This window comes from Lacerta agilis, chromosome 3 (assembly GCF_009819535.1).
Source record: "Lacerta agilis isolate rLacAgi1 chromosome 3, rLacAgi1.pri, whole genome shotgun sequence".
Classification (NCBI taxonomy): domain Eukaryota; kingdom Metazoa; phylum Chordata; class Lepidosauria; order Squamata; family Lacertidae; genus Lacerta; species Lacerta agilis.
Genome location: NC_046314.1, coordinates 66234450 through 66255927, shown reverse-complemented (window position 1 = coordinate 66255927; position 21478 = coordinate 66234450). Strand labels below are relative to the sequence as shown.

General features: G+C 41.6%; 1 protein-coding gene across 3 annotated transcripts in view; it reads right to left on the bottom strand.

Annotated features, from left to right (window-relative positions):
* The window catches only part of SYNJ2 (synaptojanin 2), a 53146-nt gene extending 35050 nt beyond the window's left edge, over positions 1-18096 (bottom strand). For 2 of the 3 annotated variants that reach the window (XM_033144076.1, XM_033144077.1), the window contains exons 1-4: positions 17279-18095; positions 12470-12556; positions 5955-6225; positions 2524-2749 (exon numbers count right to left, since the gene is read on the bottom strand). In XM_033144076.1, the coding sequence (XP_032999967.1) occupies positions 2524-2749; positions 5955-6225; positions 12470-12556; positions 17279-17399 (705 nt within the window). In that variant the 5' untranslated portion in view covers positions 17400-18095. Of the gene's footprint in view, positions 1-2523; positions 2750-5954; positions 6226-12469; positions 12557-17278 lie in introns of all 3 variants that reach the window. The other variant, XM_033144078.1, reaches the window with a different exon arrangement.
* Between the last annotated feature and the right edge of the window lie 3382 nt (positions 18097-21478).

Below are 21478 nucleotides of genomic sequence, written 5' to 3'. Positions count from 1 at the left end.
CCGACAGTATGCAAGCTATATTTCAGTCACTGTATCCCAGGCAACAGGAGCCTTAACGCTGAAAATCATTGTCAGCTCCCTTCCTCCTACTCTGCTCCAGGCCTCAAATTATCTTAGCATCATATAAACAGTGTTTTTATTTGACTTGTGTTATTTGAACATTAGCATGCACAGAAGAAATCATGTTCGCTACATAACTAAAAAAAAAAGAGAAAATAATAATGCCGAGATCCCCATAATATTATCAAGGCTGAGAGGCACCATTTCTTAGCCTAACCTACCTCACAGGGTTGTTGCAAGGATAAAATGGGGAGGGGAAAGAACCATGTATGTCACCTTGAGCTCCTGGGAGAAAAGGTGGGATACAAATGTAGGGAATAATAAATAACTAAAACTGTCTGGAAAATTATAAAAGCTACTGCAATGTACATGCAGCCTGCAACCCATAAGTCAGGCACTAGTAGAACAAGATTCCATGCACTCTTTTTCCTTTTTGCAGAATGATTAAGTATGTTGTATGAATATAGGGACAGTTTGCCTTTTATATGCAAGCATTTGAATAAAAAGCTGTTTATGATGCCAGTAGGGTCTATAAAATCAGCATGTTGTAATCAAAGTTGCCACCTGTCCTTTTGAGCAGAGAGACATACAAAATGACACGTTAGCTCCTCATCCATCATAACAAGAAAGCCATTCTTCACAAAAGAATGTATTTCTTGGTCATTAGAAATAAAATGGTATGGTGCTGCCAGTCCTTTCTGTTTTGCTTTCTTGTATTGTTTGTTGAAAGGTTTTTCATAGGCCACAAGTCCAACAAACATAGGTGCCATTTGGATCTCAAGATTGTGGGTTGGGCAAAATATTCCTGCATTGCAGGGGCTTGGACTAGATGACCCTCATGGTTCCCTCCAACTCTACTGTTCTATGATTCTATTATAATTCTGCAGTTTCCATAATGATGCTTAGGAAATGTCTATTATCCTTCCCAGTTTTCCTCTTTAAGACAGTAGGTGCATGAACATCACTCGACCCATTTTTAGTGGGTAGGATTTCAATCCCGGATCAACAAACACTACCCCTTGCCAGAGTTCCCCAACAGTGCATTTTCTCTCTTACTTACCCCCCCCCCCGAAACAACTATCCATCTTTTAGTACATTGCATACCACAGCATCATTTCTTATGCAGATGGTATCTCAATACCTAGATACCAAAAGGAACATTTGGACAGAGTTTAGGTATAAGCTAACTAGAGATCTGTCCTCCCTGACACACTACCCCAGTTTGGATGCAATGAAAATCTCTAGTTAGTCTAAACAGGAAGTGTCTGTTTCTAATCCTCTCCTCATGGCCATGCCAGAGGAGGGAAGAGAAGAGGTTTGCTACTATTCATGCATGTACTGTTAAAACATTGTTTAGTATTATTATGTGCAAAATAGACCTCTCAGTTACACTGTGAAAACAAGGCCCCAAGTACAACAGAAAAGTATTTCAAATCATTAGCTTAATGAGGCAGATTATAATGATGATGATGATGATGGTGATGATGATAATTCCTTCTTTAGCTGTAGGAGGAAATAATGCTGCCAAATAATTAGATACATGTATAGGAGGCAGGGTCATCAATACTTCTTAGCCAGAATGCTAACCCCCAATGCTCAGGGGTGTGGCTAAAGACAGGCTTATACTTTTGCCCTCTTGCACTGTGCTGTCACTGAAGAATGCAGGTATCCCGTCACAGGAAAAAGGGTTAGTTGAACCACCTGTCTGGTAGTTATGGTATCATGGTGACAAACATGACACTCTTGATGACAGGAATTCATGATTTATTTTTGTTTTAAAGCAGAAGAAAGGATAACGGAGAAGAGACTGACACAAAAGCAATATATGATCATTTCAAAATCAAACCCTGCTCCCTAATTTTTTTAATAACAAATTGTCTTTTACGATATCATAAGAAAATGGTTAAAATATGTCATAAAATACACTTTACATTTTGGGGTGGGTTGGTGTTAGTGTCCTTGTGAACACAAATAAACTCACATTTCTCTTTATCTGTGCATGAGATGTTTGGTACGGACTATTAAAGCTTCAGGAAAGAATCTCTGATTAGAACCTAGTCCAGCCTACAATCCTTAGGGGGGAAGTGTGTGATAATGAACAAGAAGAAATTATTTTGCTTCTATTCTTCCCCACTCAGGGATTTTTTTAAAAAAATGTACTGAAAAATCACACTCCCACCCCCAACCCCAGAATACACAAGTTCTCAACTGTAAATCAAAGCCAAACGAATTGAAGAGGAATGGAGTGGGTGTATTCTTCTGTAGACATGTGTAATGAACAAAAAGGAAAAAAGCAGAGTTAATGAATATACTGTGGGTGGTTAGACACTACTTCTGAAAAGTGCTTGCTAGCTTCTCTCATGTCACTTGTCACTGTGGAAGATGTCATCCTGATTCCTCAACTGCCACCCCACTTTGTGTAAATGCAATCAATTATTTAGAGACATGGGATCCAGCCCTTACCTGCTCCGTCTCAGCAAAGTTGGAAACGTGGCCATCATCATTGACTCCTCGTATGTGAAACCGGGCACCAGCTCTCTCGCAGCTGATCCGGGAGATGAGGCAGGCCTTTGCCTTCTTGTGAGAAGCGTACAGAGTGCGAATGTCCACCACACCACAGATCACTTTTAACAGCCAATCAGAGCAATTCACCTGGTAGTGTTTAAAGGGGACATGCAGTAGCTGGTTCCTGCAAGATTCAATAATAATCACTCACTAAGTGTACTATATATTATTAACAAAGCTAACTTTAAAGTATTATCCCTTGTTAAGGTTTTAGCTACAAGGCACTGGAAGGATTCCAGTCTTGCTTGTTTCTATCCAGAAAGCCAATAATACAGTGAAGATAAACCTTGGGAAATATTCTGTTAACGTAGCAACTCACAGAACCACAGACATTTTTATAGGATGATTTCACAGTTCAGGTTGTGACCTGAAAAACTGCAGTGCAGGTTCAATAGTTTTTAGTCACGAAATCCTTGTTTGCAATCAAATCTGAAAAAATAAACATAGTGCAACTTTACCACACAATATAGGTAATAATACTTTTGTGACACCAAAGTATTATTACCTATATGGTGTGGTAAACTTGCATAGCTTGTGACCAACCAAGCTGAATTCAGCCCATGAGATATTTTGTTGTAGTCAGGCAGAAACTCCCCCTGCCCTGGGCTTACAATTACTATATTACTATATGTAATCTTCTGGGATCATAAATATTAAAAAAAAAAAAAACTTTGGGCTGTATCCGGTTGTGGTTTTTCCTTAATGGAAATGACTTCTGCTCTTGCAGATGGATGCACCCAGTTTTTGCCAACCCCTCTAACATACTTACGTCTCCCTAAAAGCTGCTCCTTAGGATCATGAGATCCTCCAGAACAGAATGGGACACAGCAGTAGGAAAGGCAGTGAAAATTGTGAAAATTGGGTGTCTGGCCTTGCAGGAACAGAAGTACATTTTGCTAAGACAAACAAAAGATACAACTCAAAAAGTCTACAGCTATTGTTGGATTTCCCAGCACTACTGAAAGGAAATATAACCAGTAAAGGCAATGTAGTGACTAATTCATTAAATAAAATTTCATTTGAATAAAGTCAGAAGTTTTCTGTGAAAGTATATTCTGTACTGATATCACTCTTGCAAGCCATTTGCATCCCAAAATGCCACATGATGCAGATAGTGGACATGATCCAGGTAAAAGTTACATGCTTTTAAAAAGTCCCACTGATTTCAGTTAAGCATATAACTTAAATATTTCCCATTTAAACCAGCAGAACTTTTGGCCAAATTGTGTCAAATGCATTTAAGGGAACTAAGTCAAGAAAAATTACACAAAATCAGTTTTGAATATATTTAGGTCTATTAATCAACATGCCAAAAGTTGATTAGATGAGTCCTGATGGAACAGACTGGACTTCCCCAACCTGGTACCATCCAGGTGTTTTGGACTTACCTCAGCACCAGCCAGCATGTCCAAAAGCATGGGATGATGGGAGTTGCAGTCCAAAACCTCTAGAGAGCACCACACTGGGAAACGCTGGGTCAGACCAAATAGCCATCTTGCCCAGGATCCTGCTTCCCACAGCAGTCCTACTGGGTCTCTGAGAAGCCCAGAAGTGGGTCATGGAAACACCAGCATTGGTACACCTCTGAACCCAGTTGCTAGGGATCACAAATGGGAGAGTGTTCTTGGGTTCATGGTCTCATTGCAGGCTTCCCATTGGCATTTGGTTGTCCAATGTGAGAATGTGATGCTGGATGTGATAGCTCTTTGGTCTGATGCAGCAGAGCTGTCCTGATACTCTTATTGGCATAATGGAACCCTGAAGGCCACATGGAGAGTGCTATATACAGAAGTAATTATGATGGTGCATTCAGCTGTCATGACTAGTACCCAGGAGAATGTTCACTCGATCTATTGCCCACCTTCACTTTGTGACTATGTGTCAAGAAACATAATAGCTAAATATCCCAAAAGCCTTTAACAAGTTCAGAACTGCAGTATCATCTACAGTACACGTACAACAACATGGCTTGGTGCCATGGCATTTAAAACTTAGTTAGATAAATCATTCATGCAGGCTTACATTGACATAGGCATGCCCCATCATCCCAATTCAATTATTTTTCACTGGGCTTTGCTATTTACCTTCACTGGGCTGCAAGAGGAGTGTCATGCATAGAAGCAGCTGCTAACTTTTATTTTGCTTGGTATCATTATCACCGCATACATTATGCAGAAGTTGCCATTTATTATTTAAAATGTTGAAAATAAAATGTATTGATCTTCTCTATTTAACAAAATAAATAAATTAAATTTGTACACTGTACAAGTTGCAGATACTCAGGATTTGCTTAAAGTCAGGTGCAAACATTCAGAAAGGGTTGCAACACAAATATTTAGGCATCCAGGATTGGTTCACATACACAGCAGGGCCCAAGGGCAAATCTCAAGCTCACAAACTGATTCACATGAAAGGTTCCATTCACCAAGGGGAGGGGAAGCATGTGAGCCTGCAATTCACTATTGTGCCCTGCCGCTTACAGAGCCAGTGTGGTGTAGTGATTAACATGTTAGATTAGGACCTGGGAGAACAGGGTTCAAATCCCCACTCGGCTATGAAGTTCACTTAGTGGCCTTGGGCCAGTCATTGCCTCTTGGTATAACTTTCCTCATAGAGTTGTAATGGGGATTAAGTGATGAGGGGAAAGAAACATCTACACCACCTTGAGTTCCCTGGAGAAAAAAAGTGGGATGTAAATGCAATAATAAATTTAACAACCCAGCACACCTGAGCAATGTGTGAAGCAGCTCTTAAAGCCTTGATATTATTGTATACACTAGCAATCCAACCCAAAATAAGTCTCACTGAGTTTAGTGGGACTTATTCCCATATATCCCCTTCATGGATCACTGCCTTGTCGTGGCGAAGGGGCTTGAATAACTCCAAGAAGCTATGAGCTATGCTGTGCAGGGCCACCCAAGACGGAAAGGTCATAGCCAAGAGTTTAGACTAAATGTGATCCACCTGGAGAAGGAACTGTCAAACCACTCCAGTATTTTGCCAAGAAAACTCCATGGACATTAAAAAAGGAGAAGCTTTGAGAAGAAAGTGAGAGTTTCCAAGACATGCTCTGGTTCATGGGGTCACGGAGAGTCGAACACGACTAAGACGACTGAACAACAAAACATTCCCATATATATTTAGAAATATGATATTTTTCTTTCCACAAAAAGACACTCTCTAGCTATAATAGCAATGCATTTATTGCTATGCTTTAGAAGATCCCAAAGAGATTCCAGTCCTCCATGAAGCAGAATCCACATGATTTGAAGTCTAGGACATATTAGCTGAGGACTGACCAAATATAGAATGTAACATGTTGCACTTACCAGAAGAATGAGTTTGCAGTTCCATAGTTGTTATCGCCCTGTTTCTGGGCTCGGACAGTGATATCAAAATTTGACCCTGCGTTTGGCCAAGAAAAATAAAACACCCCAGAATTAAGAATTTTCTTCAAGGCAGAAACACGATCTTCCTCCTTAGTTTCTTCCTGGAGAGGACAGAATTCTGTTGTCGTGATTCTGTAAACTTCAGCATCAAGTATTTTTCCCACTGATGCACAGCCTGTCACAAGGACCAGAAAATGAAGGGTGGTGTTGCCTAGAAAATGACAGGCACGTTAGAATTACATGGGAATACAAATGCTTATTCCATTCTAGACCTTTTCTGTAAAGGCAAACTGTCAATATATCATAATATGTTTTGCCTGTTTGTTTGTTTTTGTTTCAGAAGGTGACAAGGTCATGTTGATACCAGATTCAATTCATTGGTCAGGGACTCATTGTAGGTATTGCAGAAACCTATGTTGGCATGATTAAATGTACATGTTTCTCACATAGAACATACAAGTGTGAACAGAAATATTGCATTAACTGCCAACTCAGCCACCCTCATTGCTGTAAAAGGAGGAAATCTAGTCTAAGGGCATGATCTCATCAGCTGTTCCCCCCTCCCCAGCTGGGGAACATCTGGGGAAGGAAAGGAGTACTTTGTGAAAAAGGTAATCATTTCCTCCACAGCATCCATCATAGTATCTGAAAATATATGGCAGGAGAAACATTGCTCTTAACAAGTTGGCCACCTGGAATGACAAGCAAGAGCACTTATTTGTGACTGAATCCGTTCTCAGGAGACATCCACGACTGCTGTTTCAAGCGGCAAGCTCATAAAAGTCAATCTGTGAGCTCCTCTATTAGGTACTTAAGCTTTGGTTCAAGTCAGTTTTACTCTCAACAAAATAAAAAATAAAAAATTCCTTCCAGTAGCACCTTAGAGACCAACTAAGTTTGTTCTTGGTATGAGCTTTTGTGTGCATGCACACTTCTTCAGATACGAAAGCTCATACCAAGAAGAAACTTAGTTGGTCTCTAAGGTGCTACTGGAAGGAATTTTTTTATTTTTTATTTTGTTTTGACTATGGCAGACCAACACGGCTACCTACCTGTTACTCTTAACAGCGAGTCTGTGGGTCAGTCAATGACAATGCTATGTCTAAAATACAATTTCATAGCTAAATAAAACGTTTTATTAAAAAAAAAACAAGCAAAGAACTAACCAACATAGCTGGTCTAAGAGGCATGACAACATTCAGATATTTTATCGCTTGATAATAAATGTGAAAGGCCTCTCAAGGGAAATGCTCATAAAGGATGCTGAGGGTCAATCAGAAAAATGTCTTATAATGGGATGCATTATTTAAGACATATAGAAAACAAAGGTAGTCCAGATGTTGATAGATTCCTAACTCCAGCCAGCACAGACAACAGGCAGGAATTATTGAAGCTGTAGTCCAACACTAACTGCTGGTTATCTTGGAGTAAAAGAAGAATGCCTATTCTTCTTTTGATGAGGCACTAAACAGAAAATATGAGGTCTGTTGTCATTCAGCCATAGCTTCAAAAGCAAAAAAACAAAAACAAAAGGAGCTTCCACAAGGTAGGTTGGAAATGCAAATTTAAGTCCAGCAAGTAAACCCACAGTTTATTCCCCACTGGATAGCTCATTTTGAATATTTATGACATAATTCCAGCTGTGCTTAGCACCTTCAAATTTGCATTGTTGACTTTTTCAATAACCAAGAAAAGCTTCCTTTTTAATGTAAACAAAAATGAACTGTTGTTTCTGCTCATTATATAAATTTTTCCTTAAGAGTATTTGAAGTTAGAGTGTGCATGCACACGAAAGCTCATACCAAGAACAAACTCAGTTGGGCTCTAAGGTGCTACTGGAAGGAATTTTTTAATTTTTTATTTTGCTTTGACTATGGCAGACCAACACGGCTACCTGCCTGTAACTGAAGTTTGAGTAACATTTAAAAACCATCTTGAGACAAAGGCAGAGAAAACATATTTATTACAGCAATAAGGAAGGAGCAGCCCCCAGGACAGGGATGGAAAACCTTCATCAGCCCAAGGGCCACATTCTCTCATGGGCAACCAGGGTGGATTTGATTTAAATCAAACTGATTTAAATCACAATTTAAATCACTAGTCAGTAAGGCTCAGGGTGGATTTAAATTTTATAAAATCCGATTTAAATTTTAAAAAATCTGATTTTTTAAAATTTAAATCTGATTTTTAAAAAATTTAAATCCACCCTGAGCCTTACTGACTGGTGATTTAAATCGTGATCAGTTTGATTTAAATCAAATCCACCCTGTGGGCAACCTTCCAGGGGCCGCATGCCAGTGGGCCAAACTTGGCCTGCGAGGGGTTCAAATTTAGCTGTTTTTCCTCAAACCACACCCACCTACCCCATCCTTGAAGTCATATGTAACATCACCTGTAGGGCAGGTAGAGGCACAGCTGCCAATGCACAACAGGAGCTTTAAGGTAAGCTCCCGATTGTGCATCATCACAATCATAACCTCCAAAGCAACTTTAGTAGCCCTGGAGAGTTTGCAACATAGGGATACTCAAGATGGTCACAGAGGAATATGTGCCGAATGGGCCCCACTTAAGCAGACCTGCACATGAGGGGGAGAAGAACAAAGTGCATGCTGCTCAACAGGATGAGTGAACTAGTTTTATATATTATTTTCATCCTGACTGTAGCTAACTTCCTTGAACAATTTTTTCAGGGTAGGAGGCTACCACGTGGGGAGGTATAATGAAAAATAAAGGTAATAACCTTCTCCCTCATGACAAAGTTCTGCATCATTCTTGAGACCCCTGGTATGACACACAGCCCAAAGGATTAGTTACTGGTAATCCTGTCTACCCAAAGCCCTTCATCACCATGGAAACCTTAGGCACAAGGACCCTCTGAATGTTCTCTTATATATTGAGAATATGCTGGCCTCAGAACCCTCTTCAGGCTCTAAACCAAATAGCAGTGAGCCTCATGGGCCCTGAATGCTGGTCTGCAGCATGAAGTGTCTGGACTGGCTGTGCTTGGTATGAATGCTGAAAGCCTCATGTTTTGCCACAAGCAATATAGGAAGCTGCCTTTCACTAATTCAGACCACCTTGCTCATTAACATGTAGGGTGGTCAGAAGATCGATTTAAATCTGCTGGTAGACCTCATGATGTTGTTATCAATCAATCTGTTTGCATGCGACCTTTCCAAAGTTAAACAAAAATGTTCAAGGCGGCTTACAACAGTTTATTTTATTTTATTATAAAACTTGTTATTTTTTATCAGACAATCCCAAAAGAGAGTACAATGCAGGCAAAATACAATAAAATAATACAATCAATCAATAAGCAACACAGCAGTAAACAAAAAACCCCAGCACTCTGTGTTCTACTGTTGGGCTTCTCCTGATCCCCCGCCCCCCAGAGCCATTTTTTTGGGGGGGGGCACAGGGAGAACACAGGGGAAAGCCCCATTGCACAAGTGGAAATCTTTGCACAGGCTTTCCATTGATGGGGTGTGTTAGGTGAATGCTGCCCACATAATCTATGTTTCTCTGGAATCTGACCATGAATCTTACAAATCTACACACTAATAATGCTATTTGGATACCACCCTCTTGTTATTTATGCAATTATTTCTGAAATTTCTATCCCACCCTTCCTCCCAAATGAGCCCAGGGCAACAAACATCAAGAAGTTAAAATAATAGGCCCTACAGTTTAAAATGAAATAAAAACATATCTGCTACATTTAAAAACAATTTTAAAACCACCTAAAAACTTCCCAACTAATTAAAAAAAAATCATCTACTGCATTTCAAAACATTTGGAACATCTTACATTTAATGCTGTGCATGTCTCCTATACTGTCATGCTATGTGCCAATATAAATTCAGACTAGAATTCATTAAGGAAATTGAACCAACAAATACAGAACACTCCCCCCACCCCCGAGGCTCAGCCCAGAACATACTTGACTCTTCATTCTGCTCTAGCCCATCCCAAAGGCAAATAATGGGAATTAGTGAGTTGTTCCAGCTGGTCAGAACCAATACAAGGGAGAGTTCTGGCTTTTGAGAAACATTACCCAGGCGATCAGCTAAGCAAAACCCACCAGCCTTATAGTGCAAGTGTCTTGCATGGGAAATGGTTGGGTTTGTATCCTATCAATTTTGACAGCTTAACACAGACAAAGAACTATTAACCAAGTATTCACACACAAGTTCTGCAGTATGACAAAAAGGAAGAATTTCCTACTAAAACCCCAGAAGGTCCTTAGTGCCAAAAAGTGAGACTGAAAAACCAGTGTGATTAGCTATTCTGCTTACTGTCTGAATAGCTAGTCAGAAGAGTCATGCTTCCTTTTTTGTCTGTTTTATAAGCCAGCTAAGCCAAATGTTTGTATTTAAACCAGTCTATAGTCTCCCCACTGTGACTAATTCATATTTCAGAAGATTTATGGAGTTTTCTGCCCAGTAGCTGGTTCAGGCTATTGCTGCCATCGCTATAAACTTTCTTTATCATCAGGCATTCTGGAAAAATCTTTCATGGTCTTAATGACTTACTACCCTCCTTAGGAAGCCTATTTGTTTCAAGGGCCAAATGACCACACTGTCTCTCCCTTCCAGCCATCCAAACACTTCTTGCGGCAAGAAGCGAAGTGTCTAGGCAGACTATTTTAAATTCCTATTATGTAAATGAAACTGGCACCATGTATATATCAGGAAATCCACAAATTGGTGAGTGGGATGGTTTGGACAGTATCTGAACAAATCCTATGGAGTCACAAAAATCTTTTCTACGATGGGTTGATTTCAGAAGAAACTAATGTGCTGTCAAAGTACTAGGGCAACTATGGAAATTTCAAGGGCTATGACTGGCCATGGCTGAGCCTCTGGTCTGTGGCACAGCCTCTTTCATGCTCTCACAACCCTTAATTAAATATGAACCAGAATTCTTGGATGATGATGATGATGATGATGATGATTATTATTATTAGTTTTACATAGCCACATCCCCTGACATTCCTTGTTATTGGACAATGGAAAGTTGACTTCTTGCTCATATGAAGTTGCACTCAGCTGCCCACAACCCATCATACCCTCACACACAAATTGTTTAAATCCTTCAGATGCTTTTATGTGCATAAAACCATATGCCAGCCAACAAAGAGGCAAAGCTATAGTCCATTTATTTCATTTACATTTTGCAGTTTTGGATACCACATTCACTCTAGCCGTAGCAGGTTCTCCAGAGACATGCTTGCGCCTTTAAAATACCCAAAGCACCAAGATGCAAAGCAGCAACTACCATGCAACTTGCCTCCCTAGCTCCATTTGTCTTGTCACAGGGCTACACCATTGCCTTCAGTCAGCAGAAAAGGTGGGGGGGCAGTGACTATATGCTCTCTCAATGCCCCCAAGCTGTTCAAGGGATAGTCAGCATCTCCTAGTGCAGACCTGTCTATCCTTGCCCACATTAGATGGCTGTAACATGAAATCCAAGGAGGGAGCCATGCTCATTGTGATGAAAATGCTAGGTTCAGGAAACCCAAATTAGAAGGTCACCAGAACAGAGAAAATTGTCAATTGCAGGGCTGCAGTCTTAGTTAACCATGAACTACTGCTGTTAATAAAGCTAGTCATTCAAAATAAAAAGAAAGGGGAAAGTGCTATTCAGTAGAGCTGTTGATTCTTGGCCTGAAAAGGCTGGCTTCCTTAGAAATGCTGTATTTTTATGGGCAGGAGCTCTGTGTTTTTAACAGATATGTGCAAGCCAAAAAGCGAACAAGTGCAGCTTTCCCTAACACTGTATCTCCACACAAGGGGGTCACTTGCTGCATTTCTGCCTGAGCCTCTATGCATAATAAAAGCAGCAGCCCAAAAATCTGTCCTTTATAGTTACTTGTTAGGGAGAGGCTCGTAGGGTATCATTTTTCTGTGGCTGCAGCAATGCAATTTGAGATCTTTCACCTACAGAGCATCATTTCCCCAACAGATTAAAAAAACAAAACCCAAAGGCAGGACATGAGATGGAGGATAGGAGCAGGCAAACCTATTCATGATCCTAAGCATTTACTTATAGGTAAGTCAATTAAGACTTAGTACCCACCCACTGAGGCTGTAATCCTAAACATACACTATTTACTAAGGAAGAAGACCTTATGTAGGATTGCATTTTATGGGACAGCTACCCAAGGCCAACAAGGAGCACAACAAATCTGGTAAAAAGATACAGAAGCTGTTTTCAAGTTTAAACCAGAAGCTATTATTAGTAAATGCAAAGTTGTTGTTTTTTTAAAAAAGAGAAACCCTGCAATAAGCCATTGTTTAATAATTGTCCTTAAATCCAATGATTACCACCCAACTCATTTTAAAGAATTACGGTAGTTCTTGAAGGTTAACCAAAGAATAGTTTCACTTCATTGTGTCGGATTGAAGGACACATTGTACAACTTATTATTCTAAAAATGACATAAAGGTACTTACCAGATCTTAACTGGAGTTCTCCTAAGCACCCATAAGCATCCATGAGCTTCTCATATTGCCCTTTAATTTCTTCCTTTTCTTCAGGAGCTAAGGGAATTGCACAATAAAAGACAACAATTCTTTTTTATTTTTAATCCGTTGATAATACAGCAAGCCAACAGAAACTGGCGAGATTTATTATTCTTTAAGTCTATGGTTTGTGCTAAAGTAACAATAACTTATGATAAAATTAGGTCTCCTAGATGCCACAATACTTTTACAGCCCAATTCTACTTATGGTTACTCAGAGGTAAGTTGCAACAAAATCAGTAAGACTTACTCCATAGTAAATATGCACAGGATCAGGCCATTTAGCTTCTTTCACAACCTCTTACACTGCACTGAGTATGAGAAGTTGGGGTGTGATATACTGTATATGCTCTGCAAGGGCCAGAAAGAGATGTCTCCCTAAGAAAACTTATCTTACATGTTGAGCAACCTGACTACAAACTAATAATAATAAACTAATACAGTGCTAATAATACATTTCAGAGATTAACAGTTTTGCATCAACCTTCTATCTCCTGGCCCAATGAACATGTGTGCAGTGGAATGTGTCCCTATATCTTGGCTATGTTCTTCCATACAGTACTATCAATATATTTTAGTCATTATCCAATACACTTTAAGGCAGGTCTAACTGCAGATAATTCTTTATGCATGCAATTGGGAATCCTGCTTTGATTCTAGAGCTTTCTCACTTATAGGAGAGAAAGAAATAACAGGACCATTCCCTGTGCAAATCTTCACATCTTTATCTCCCAGTGAAAGTACAATGGAGTCACTGGATCAGGAGATGCTTAAGTAGACAAAGGAATTACTGTAGTAATAGAATACAGTAAAAATGTAAAAATAAAGTAATGACATTTAAAGACGTAGGCAAGTGTTGAAGAATGCAAGCAATGTTTGGACTTTGCCATAATCATGCCTCCCAAGAGAAAAGAGGGTTGAAACCAAAGAGTCCATTCCCTTCTTTCAATCAGCAAGTAGAAATAAGCTTTAAACAGCATGTTGGTTATTGGTCACTGTTTATGATATTTTGGAATGACAAATATGAGGATGACATCCATCCATATAATGTTTTTTTCTTCATTGTAACCCTATGGATCATGTAAGGTTATGCATGTAGAGATATTGTATTGTTCAGAATGAACACACACACACACACACACACACACACACACAAACGTTGGTTATTACAGAAAACAAAGCCTTTATACCAAGCTTTGTCCCTAATTAGTACATATGCTTAACGTTCTGGAAGCAACAACAGAAACCTACAACATTCAGATATCATTGAGCCTATAAAGATTGCAAAGCAACTGCACTTTAAACATAGCAAACATTTAAAAATAAAAAAAATACTTGGGTTTGTAAAATAATATTATTACAGTTAAGATAGATGAAGCTGATACTCATGGTATGCAATGTAATGTAATGTAATGCAGGGCACTATTCAAGTTTTCTCAATGTGAGGCTGGCTTCTCTAAGGAGAAGGCTGTGGCCAGAATCATTCACAATCCTGCCCCTGGGTGGGTATGTATTATGTCAGGAGGTTAAAAATTCTGGAAGACCTGTTCCCTTCCACTAGCAGTTACACTAACAGAAGCAATGGCAAAGCCCTTCACTTTTCACAGGTACTTTGCATTGCATTTTATTTTCTTCTTAATAAAGTCTATAATACCATGTCATATAATATAGATCTTATACAAATTGACATGGGAGGTAAGTCCAACTGAACTCAGCAGGGCTTACATACATCATTTTATTTGTATGCCACCTTCCCATAGATAAAACCATGCTCAAGGTGGCTTACAACATGAGAAAAAAAATACATAATTACAAATACAGTGGAACCTCGATTTTCGAGCACCTCGGAAGCCGAACATTTCGATTTTCAAACCCCGAAAACCCGGAAGTAATTGCTTCCATTTTCAAATGCACCTCGGAAGTCGAACGGCTTCTGAAGCACATTTCTCAATTTTCTCAATTGAATTTTCCGACCGCCCATTGCACCTCAGTTGTCGAATGTTTTGGAAGTCAAACTGTTTTCCAGAACAGATTACGTTCGACAACCGAGGTTCCACTGTATAACAAAAATAGTCATAAACAATAAATAACACACATCAAAAGTACCCAACCAAACTGAACAATTTCCACATTAAAACATAACCAGATCTAATAAAAAAGTACAAAAATTAATACTGATAACAGCAACAACCCCACCCGCAACACAAAAAACCCCTAAGCAATACACCAACATGTGAGTCTGTTCAACAGCCTCAGCTTTTGCAGCTGGAGTCTGTCAGGGCCCTGCCCTCCCAGGAAAGGTGGAAAAGGGCCTGCAAGGCAGGGAGCAGTTCTTCCTAGACTCACAGCCAAGGTGGCTTACATCTCATCAGACATGCATAGAATTGTACTGTTAAAACTGAGTACAGCAATCCTAATGAGGGGCCAGGGAGGCAAGCAGCAAGCAACAAGCAGATCCTCCAGTACATCTGAGTCCTGTCAGCTCCTACCAACCAAGGAGGAGGGCGAGAGCAACTATTTTAGTTGCTTGTTCTAAGCATCAGGCCCCAGCAGATCCAGCAACCATCTCCAAAGTGTCTGCTTTCATCCCTTTCCATGATAACATACCACCTGTTTCAGCAGAGCTGGGGCTTCCCCCTGCCACTGGTGCTCCTCTTAGCTGACAGAGACCAATGGGGAGGTGATTGTGCACCATCCTAACACTTACACACCAGCCACCAGCATTGTAGGATTAGGATTGCTCAACAATCTCAAAGTCCGCAAGTCCTGCAGTATGCAAGCCTTTTGTAATTAACATTACCCCGAGTCAGACATTTTCTAGATATGTGTGGCCCACTGAACTCCAATGGCCCAGGGCAGATAATATCAATGATACAGAGTAGATGGGATTGCATCCCTCCAAGAAGTCACAAGTGAAGCAGAACATGGAAGAATAGAAAAGGGACGGAGAGAGTATCTTAAAATATTAATCCAATATTAGTCTTTAAAGTACACATAAATAATGTGTTTTCTTGATAAAATAAATAGGCCATCAAGCTCATGTTTGTGCACAAAGTACGCACACAGAGGTCTTCACATTATATTTTTACATGATTAAGTCTGTGAACTTTCATTTTGTGTGACATGTTGACCATTTCATTTATAAATGCTTTGCAAATATCTCAATCAGGTTTTCTTTACTGCAGTCCACTAGCCACATACGATTTCCCAAAACTGACTCAGTAGACCTCCCTGTTTTTGTTCCTGGCCTAGAACTGTAAAACTGAGGGGTAGAGTTGTCAAGCTCCTGGTTGCAGATAGACAACACGTGACTGTAGTTAGACCAAGCATTTCCAACTATGGTCCATGGACCACCAGTGGCCAGGCAGCTTAATTCAGGTGGTCCCCGGCATGTCTGTAGATTTGTGGTAGGAGGCAGGAGACAGCACATCTGTCACATTAAATATATTGAGTCTTGATTGCATTCTAATTGCTTCTTTTATTTCTTATCTTGTATTTTACTGCATTACAATTTGAATGCTATGAAATATAACAACTTACAATACAGAAGAAATAAAAAAGCGATAAAATACAATTAAAAAATCATGCAGCATCTGCTACAGTGGGCAAAAAAACAATTAAGTGCTCTGCAAAGACCCCCAGCAATTTTCCCTGGGGGAAAAGTTTGGGAACCACTGAGTTAGGCCATTACTTCTGTAGCCTTTTAGCAGGGAATTCAACAGTAAATGGTGATCAGGGGTGGAGTCATTGCAGTTTGGAAAAAGAGGCTGCATTTCCCTCTCCTTTTTGAAAGTTGGCTACAGCCATAGAACGCAGCTGAAAGTCTGAAGGCAAAACACAGTCCTTCCTCTTGCAATATCCAATTCACATCTTGTGAATTTTACCTGTAAAAGGTAAAGGTAAAGGACCCCTGACAGTTAAGTCCAGTCGCGAACAACTCTGGGGTTGTGGCACTCATCTCGCTTTACTGGCCAAGGCAGCCAACGTTTGTCCGCAGACAAGTGGCCAGCACGACTAAGCTGCTTCTGGTAAACCAGAGCAGCGCACGGAAACGCTGTTTACCTTCTACTTGCACTTTGACGTGCTTTCGAACTGCTAGGTTGGCAGGAGCAGGGACCGAGCAACGGGAGCTCACCCCGTCGCAGGGATTCAAACCGCCAACCTTCTGACTAGCAAGCCCTAGACTCTGTGGTTTAGACCACAGCGCCAACCGCGCCCCTCGTCTCCTCCTGTATCAGGACCTAAAACACCACATAAACACGGGTTTATTAATTTATGGAACCCATGGCAACAAGATGCAGCGATAGCCTTGCACTTAAATGGCTTCAAAGGGTTGTTTTTTTTTACCCTTTCTCCAAGGGATTTACCATATTAACCTGAACAGCTGCCTAGCAAGTCATCCAGAGGTTTGGGCCTCCAACTCCCAGAATTCCTGGGAGCATTGGCAACTCAGGCTGGGGCTGATGGAAGTTGGAGTCCAGAAACATCTGGAAGGTGCCAGGTTGCAGGAGGCTGCCCCACAGAGCCTCCAAGTTCAGGAGCAGTGTAGCTCTCGGAATGCCAGTTGCAGCCAGGGGGCAGGAGGCAAACGGCGAGGGAGGGCCCGTTGTCTTTATGGCTGGATGTTGGACTGGCTGAGCCACCTCCATCCAACCCGATGGGTGGGGGGCTCCAAGAGTAGCAAGGTCGCCCATCCCCCGCCCTCTCCCCGCCTCACCCACTTTGGCACGAGGCACTTACTGAGGGTGGCCATCGTGCCGGCTTCCAGCAGCAGGCAGTCCTGGCGGCCGCGAGCCTCTAGCAGGGCGCTCGCCGTGGGTTCCTGCTTCCACAACACCCTCAGCCCTTTGCTCAGAGCCATGGCAGCCGCTTTCCATGGAGGGGGAAGGAGGGAGAGGAAGGGGAAAGTCAGTCACACCGGGGCAGCGGGGTGGGAAAGAAGGCCTCCTCCTCCTCTGAAACAAGACACACACACACACACGCCCCAGAAAACAGTCACGAGAAACTGGGCGGCGTGAGGGAACGACTTCTCAGCTGCCAGAAGTTCGTTCCAAAGGAAAACGGAGCAACAGCTTCCCGGTGGTGGTGTGTGCTTTTAAATAATTAAGAAAAGTTTGAAAGGAGACGTTGAAAGAAGAGGAGACGGGTATCTCCAAACAAAATATTTAAAATAAAAAAAATAAAAACACCCCACGCCGCTGAAGTGTTCTCTCGACTGGGAAGTTGTCCGCCTCGTGGGAGGCTGGAAAGTACTTAGCTGCCTCCTTCGCGCGCCCTGAGCATCTTCTGAAGACAAGTCGCAGCTGAGTCTCCTCTTTGTGTAAGTCAAGCAAGCTCCTAGTCACAAGCCTCCGGCCGGCGGTGCAAGAAAGGAAGGGAGGTCAAAAATGCTTTTTTTCTGCAAAGAGAGGAGGGGGGGTCATTGGAAAAACGTCCCCCCTTCGCGCAAGTTGTTCTTGCCCAATTTCCGGACTTTCTGTTTCCTTGTTGGAAAATCCCTCCCTGTTTCCCGCTACCGCCCAGGGCGGCGGCGTCGACGTCGACGTCGTCTTCTTTCTTCCACGCCGCTCTCTTTCTCTCTTTCTCCCCACCCCCCTTTTTTTCCTTTTTCCTGCGTAAACTTTCTGGACGAGTTCAAGTTCCTCGAGTCTCCGCCTCTTTCTCCTCCTCGGGGGACAGGTGAGAGGCGAAGTGTCTCCGCCCTGTTTCCCTTCCCAGAGAGCTGCAAGATTATCACACTGGCTCCCCCAAGAGGAGAGGCAACTGCGGTGCTCTTTTCTCTCCAAGCAGAAAGAGTCAGAGAGACAGGCAGATGCTGGCAAAGCGAGAGACTGAAAGGGAGGGGACACAAGGCAGCTGGATTGGCCATCAGCCAGAATTTCTACAGCCCCCCCCCTTGCATTCTTCCTCACTTCCTGTCCCAATGAAATACTTTAGCTCTGCTCACCAGCTGTTCACTTTTTGTTGTGATGAACCAAGTGTTGAATTTCTTCCATGGATATAGGGCTGGATGCAGAAGTTCCCTACATGTTCAGTAGACACAGGAAAGACTCCCGTAAGTACACTAGGATTGGAAGGTTCACACAGAAATATAGTAATGTAGCCTGCTATTCCCAGTTTCAAATGCAAACCAAACAGAGAAATCAGAGCATTTGACCACCATGCCCTAAGTTTGTGCTTCAGTAGGTGTTAGACATTGGGGTAATTGGTTGTGCTCCCTCTCTTGCACACTGTGTACTGAACTCATGAAAGAGGTATTAATTTTCGCATTTTACTAATTTTTGTTCAGCAATCTTTATACATATCGTGTTGCTGGGTTCAGAGTGTAGATTTATACAGCTTTACAATCAAACTGTGTAATATAATTTCATTTGGGCTGTTCTAGTGATGGTGTCTTGTCCATATCAGGTCCAGCCCAGTTTTCAATCCAACTCTCTTATTGGTAGAAGAAAATTTTGGGTGGGGGGTAGGGGGGAATGCCTTCAGACCATTTCCACACCATACTGTTACAGCTGCCATTTACCATCTGTTTGCTTGCTAATAGTAAGGGATGATGGGTTGTTAATCCCTCAGTGGGAGTTAACAAATTGAAGCTATGGTGGTTTGTATGTAGTGTTGGATCATGGACAAGTGTTTTGTGGTGGGAGAGGGACAAAAGAAAAGAGAAGGCAACCTAAACATGGAAATGGGTAGCTGTGAGCTTAGCTCTGATCACACAGCAGTGAATGGAGCATTTTTATAGAAAAAGAGGTGCCAGAGCTCGCCATGAACTTCTCCCTTGTTCTCTTAGTATTATGGCCAACAAATATAGCCAGTTGCAACACACCAGCACCAGTATATAAGCCCCAAATAGGGACTCCACAACTCAGAATATGAGGCATGCAGGGTAGGGCCAAAGTACTATGGCTTCGTGTTATGTGTACATTGTCTTCTCAGAACTATTGAAATGTCCTGTGCCTCAGGACTCCACACATAAACACGCAACAGGAGTTCACACTCCATGGTGAAGGACAAAAGCAGCATGGCATGCCTGCCAATCCCCTGTTGGCTGCATGAGAAGAGAGATGTTCTGTGGAGTGTCCACAGAGTTCACTTCCCGTCCCTCTTTTTCTTTTTTTATTTACTTATTTCATAGAAACACAAGAAGAGCCTGCTGGATCAAGCCTGTCTAGTCTAACATCCTGTTCTCACTGTGGCCACCCACATGACATGCCTGTGGGAAACTGGCAAGCAAGACCTGAGCACAAGAGCACTCTCCCCTCCTGTGGCTCCCCACAACTGGTATTCAGAAGCATCACTGTCTCCAACCTGTCCTTATAACCCATTCTTCCTCCCCAGGGGGAGTCCAGGATGGCTCATAACAATAAAGTTACACAAAGCAATTCAAAACATTATATTACAGACAGCAGTTAAAACCAGCCATATAAAAAAAATTATTGGCCAAAAGTCTGGGTAAATAAGGAAGTCTTCGCATGTTTCCTGAATGGGGACTGCCTGATTTCCCTTGGGCGGTGATGCTGACAATGGCCTGTCCCAGATCCCCATTCTTCATTTTATTGCTGGTAGTGGAACCATAAGCCGGGCTTTTCGCCCTGGTTGCAAATTTCAGCTTGGAAGGTAGTAGAGAGGGCAGTCAATCATCTTTCAGGCACTTGAGTCCCAAACCATTAATGTTGCTGACTCTCCATAGGCAAGGTGACTTTCACCTGAAGGATTTGTACATTCAGTGAGCTACCAGTTGTTGCCCTTGTGAGACTACAGTTGTGGCCTCTTTACTTGTATGTTCATTTACATTCTCTGGCAAAGTCCTCCTTTTCCTGGCATGATAGTTGTTCCTACCCCCTACCCCTTAGGACTTGATCTCTCACACATAAAAAAGCCTGTATGTTCCCTTGGCTAGCCTTGAGCCAAATAAACTTTGAAGCTTCCTGGGTATGCATTTGGGTGGTTCCACTTCCTTTTCCTTCTCTAGGTACCCATTGTGTTCTGCAAAAACACCCAAACTTGCAACCCTATGGAGCTGTCCCTGTTTACCCTGCCTATGTGTCCTAACTCCCAACCCTAGTGGGTCACTGGAGAAACATCTTCCCGAGATTAGCCAATTAAGAAATGTTTGTGTCTGTTTTCTAAACAAAAGACTAAGGGGTTGGGGGGGAGGGAATCTTATTTCTTGAGATGCCACAGGATAGCATTCTATCCTGAATATCCCAGGGCTTTGGGTTTAGGACAATGTATCCACATAGCTGCAATGGTTATGTTTAAAACCTGTCTGCAGTGGAAGGCAGGGTGGTGGTGCATAAACTTGACAGAATGTAGAAAGAAGCCTGTGTTTTGAGAATTTTTGGGGTATGAGAGAGGGGATCTATTCAACTCATATCAGGAAGTTCTACCCTCCCTGCTTCTTTCACTCTAACTGTGTTGTAAACTATTTTTTTTCCTTAGCTGTAATATTTGGTTTGTGTTTGAATCACTTTCTGAACATTGGTCTTTTGCAAACTGTAGTTTTTGCTGCATAATTATTGAATGTCGAAGAGACCACCCATTCTTGTATTTGGTTTATTTTTACAAAGTATTCTAAGTGTTTTCAGTAGGGGATATATATCTGAGGTGCCTGTTGTCTATCAAAGGCCAAGCTAAATGTGACTAGCTCTCAGATGTGGAAGGGAAAGGCCAGCACTCATTGACAGAGCACATGCTTTGCACACGCAAGGCTCCAGGATCATTCTCCAGTTAAATAAGGTTGCCGTATTTCAAAAAGTGAAAATCTGGACACAAAAGTTGTTGATATTTTTTTAGTTTAGCAAAATCTATTTTAAGAAAATGAAGTTTTTGAGCTATTTTAAATAAAATTTGCCAAAATATACACTTCTGACATGGGTTGTCATACGTCCGGATTTTCCTGGACATTAAATCAATTTCTGCCCAGGCAGGTGCTGTTAC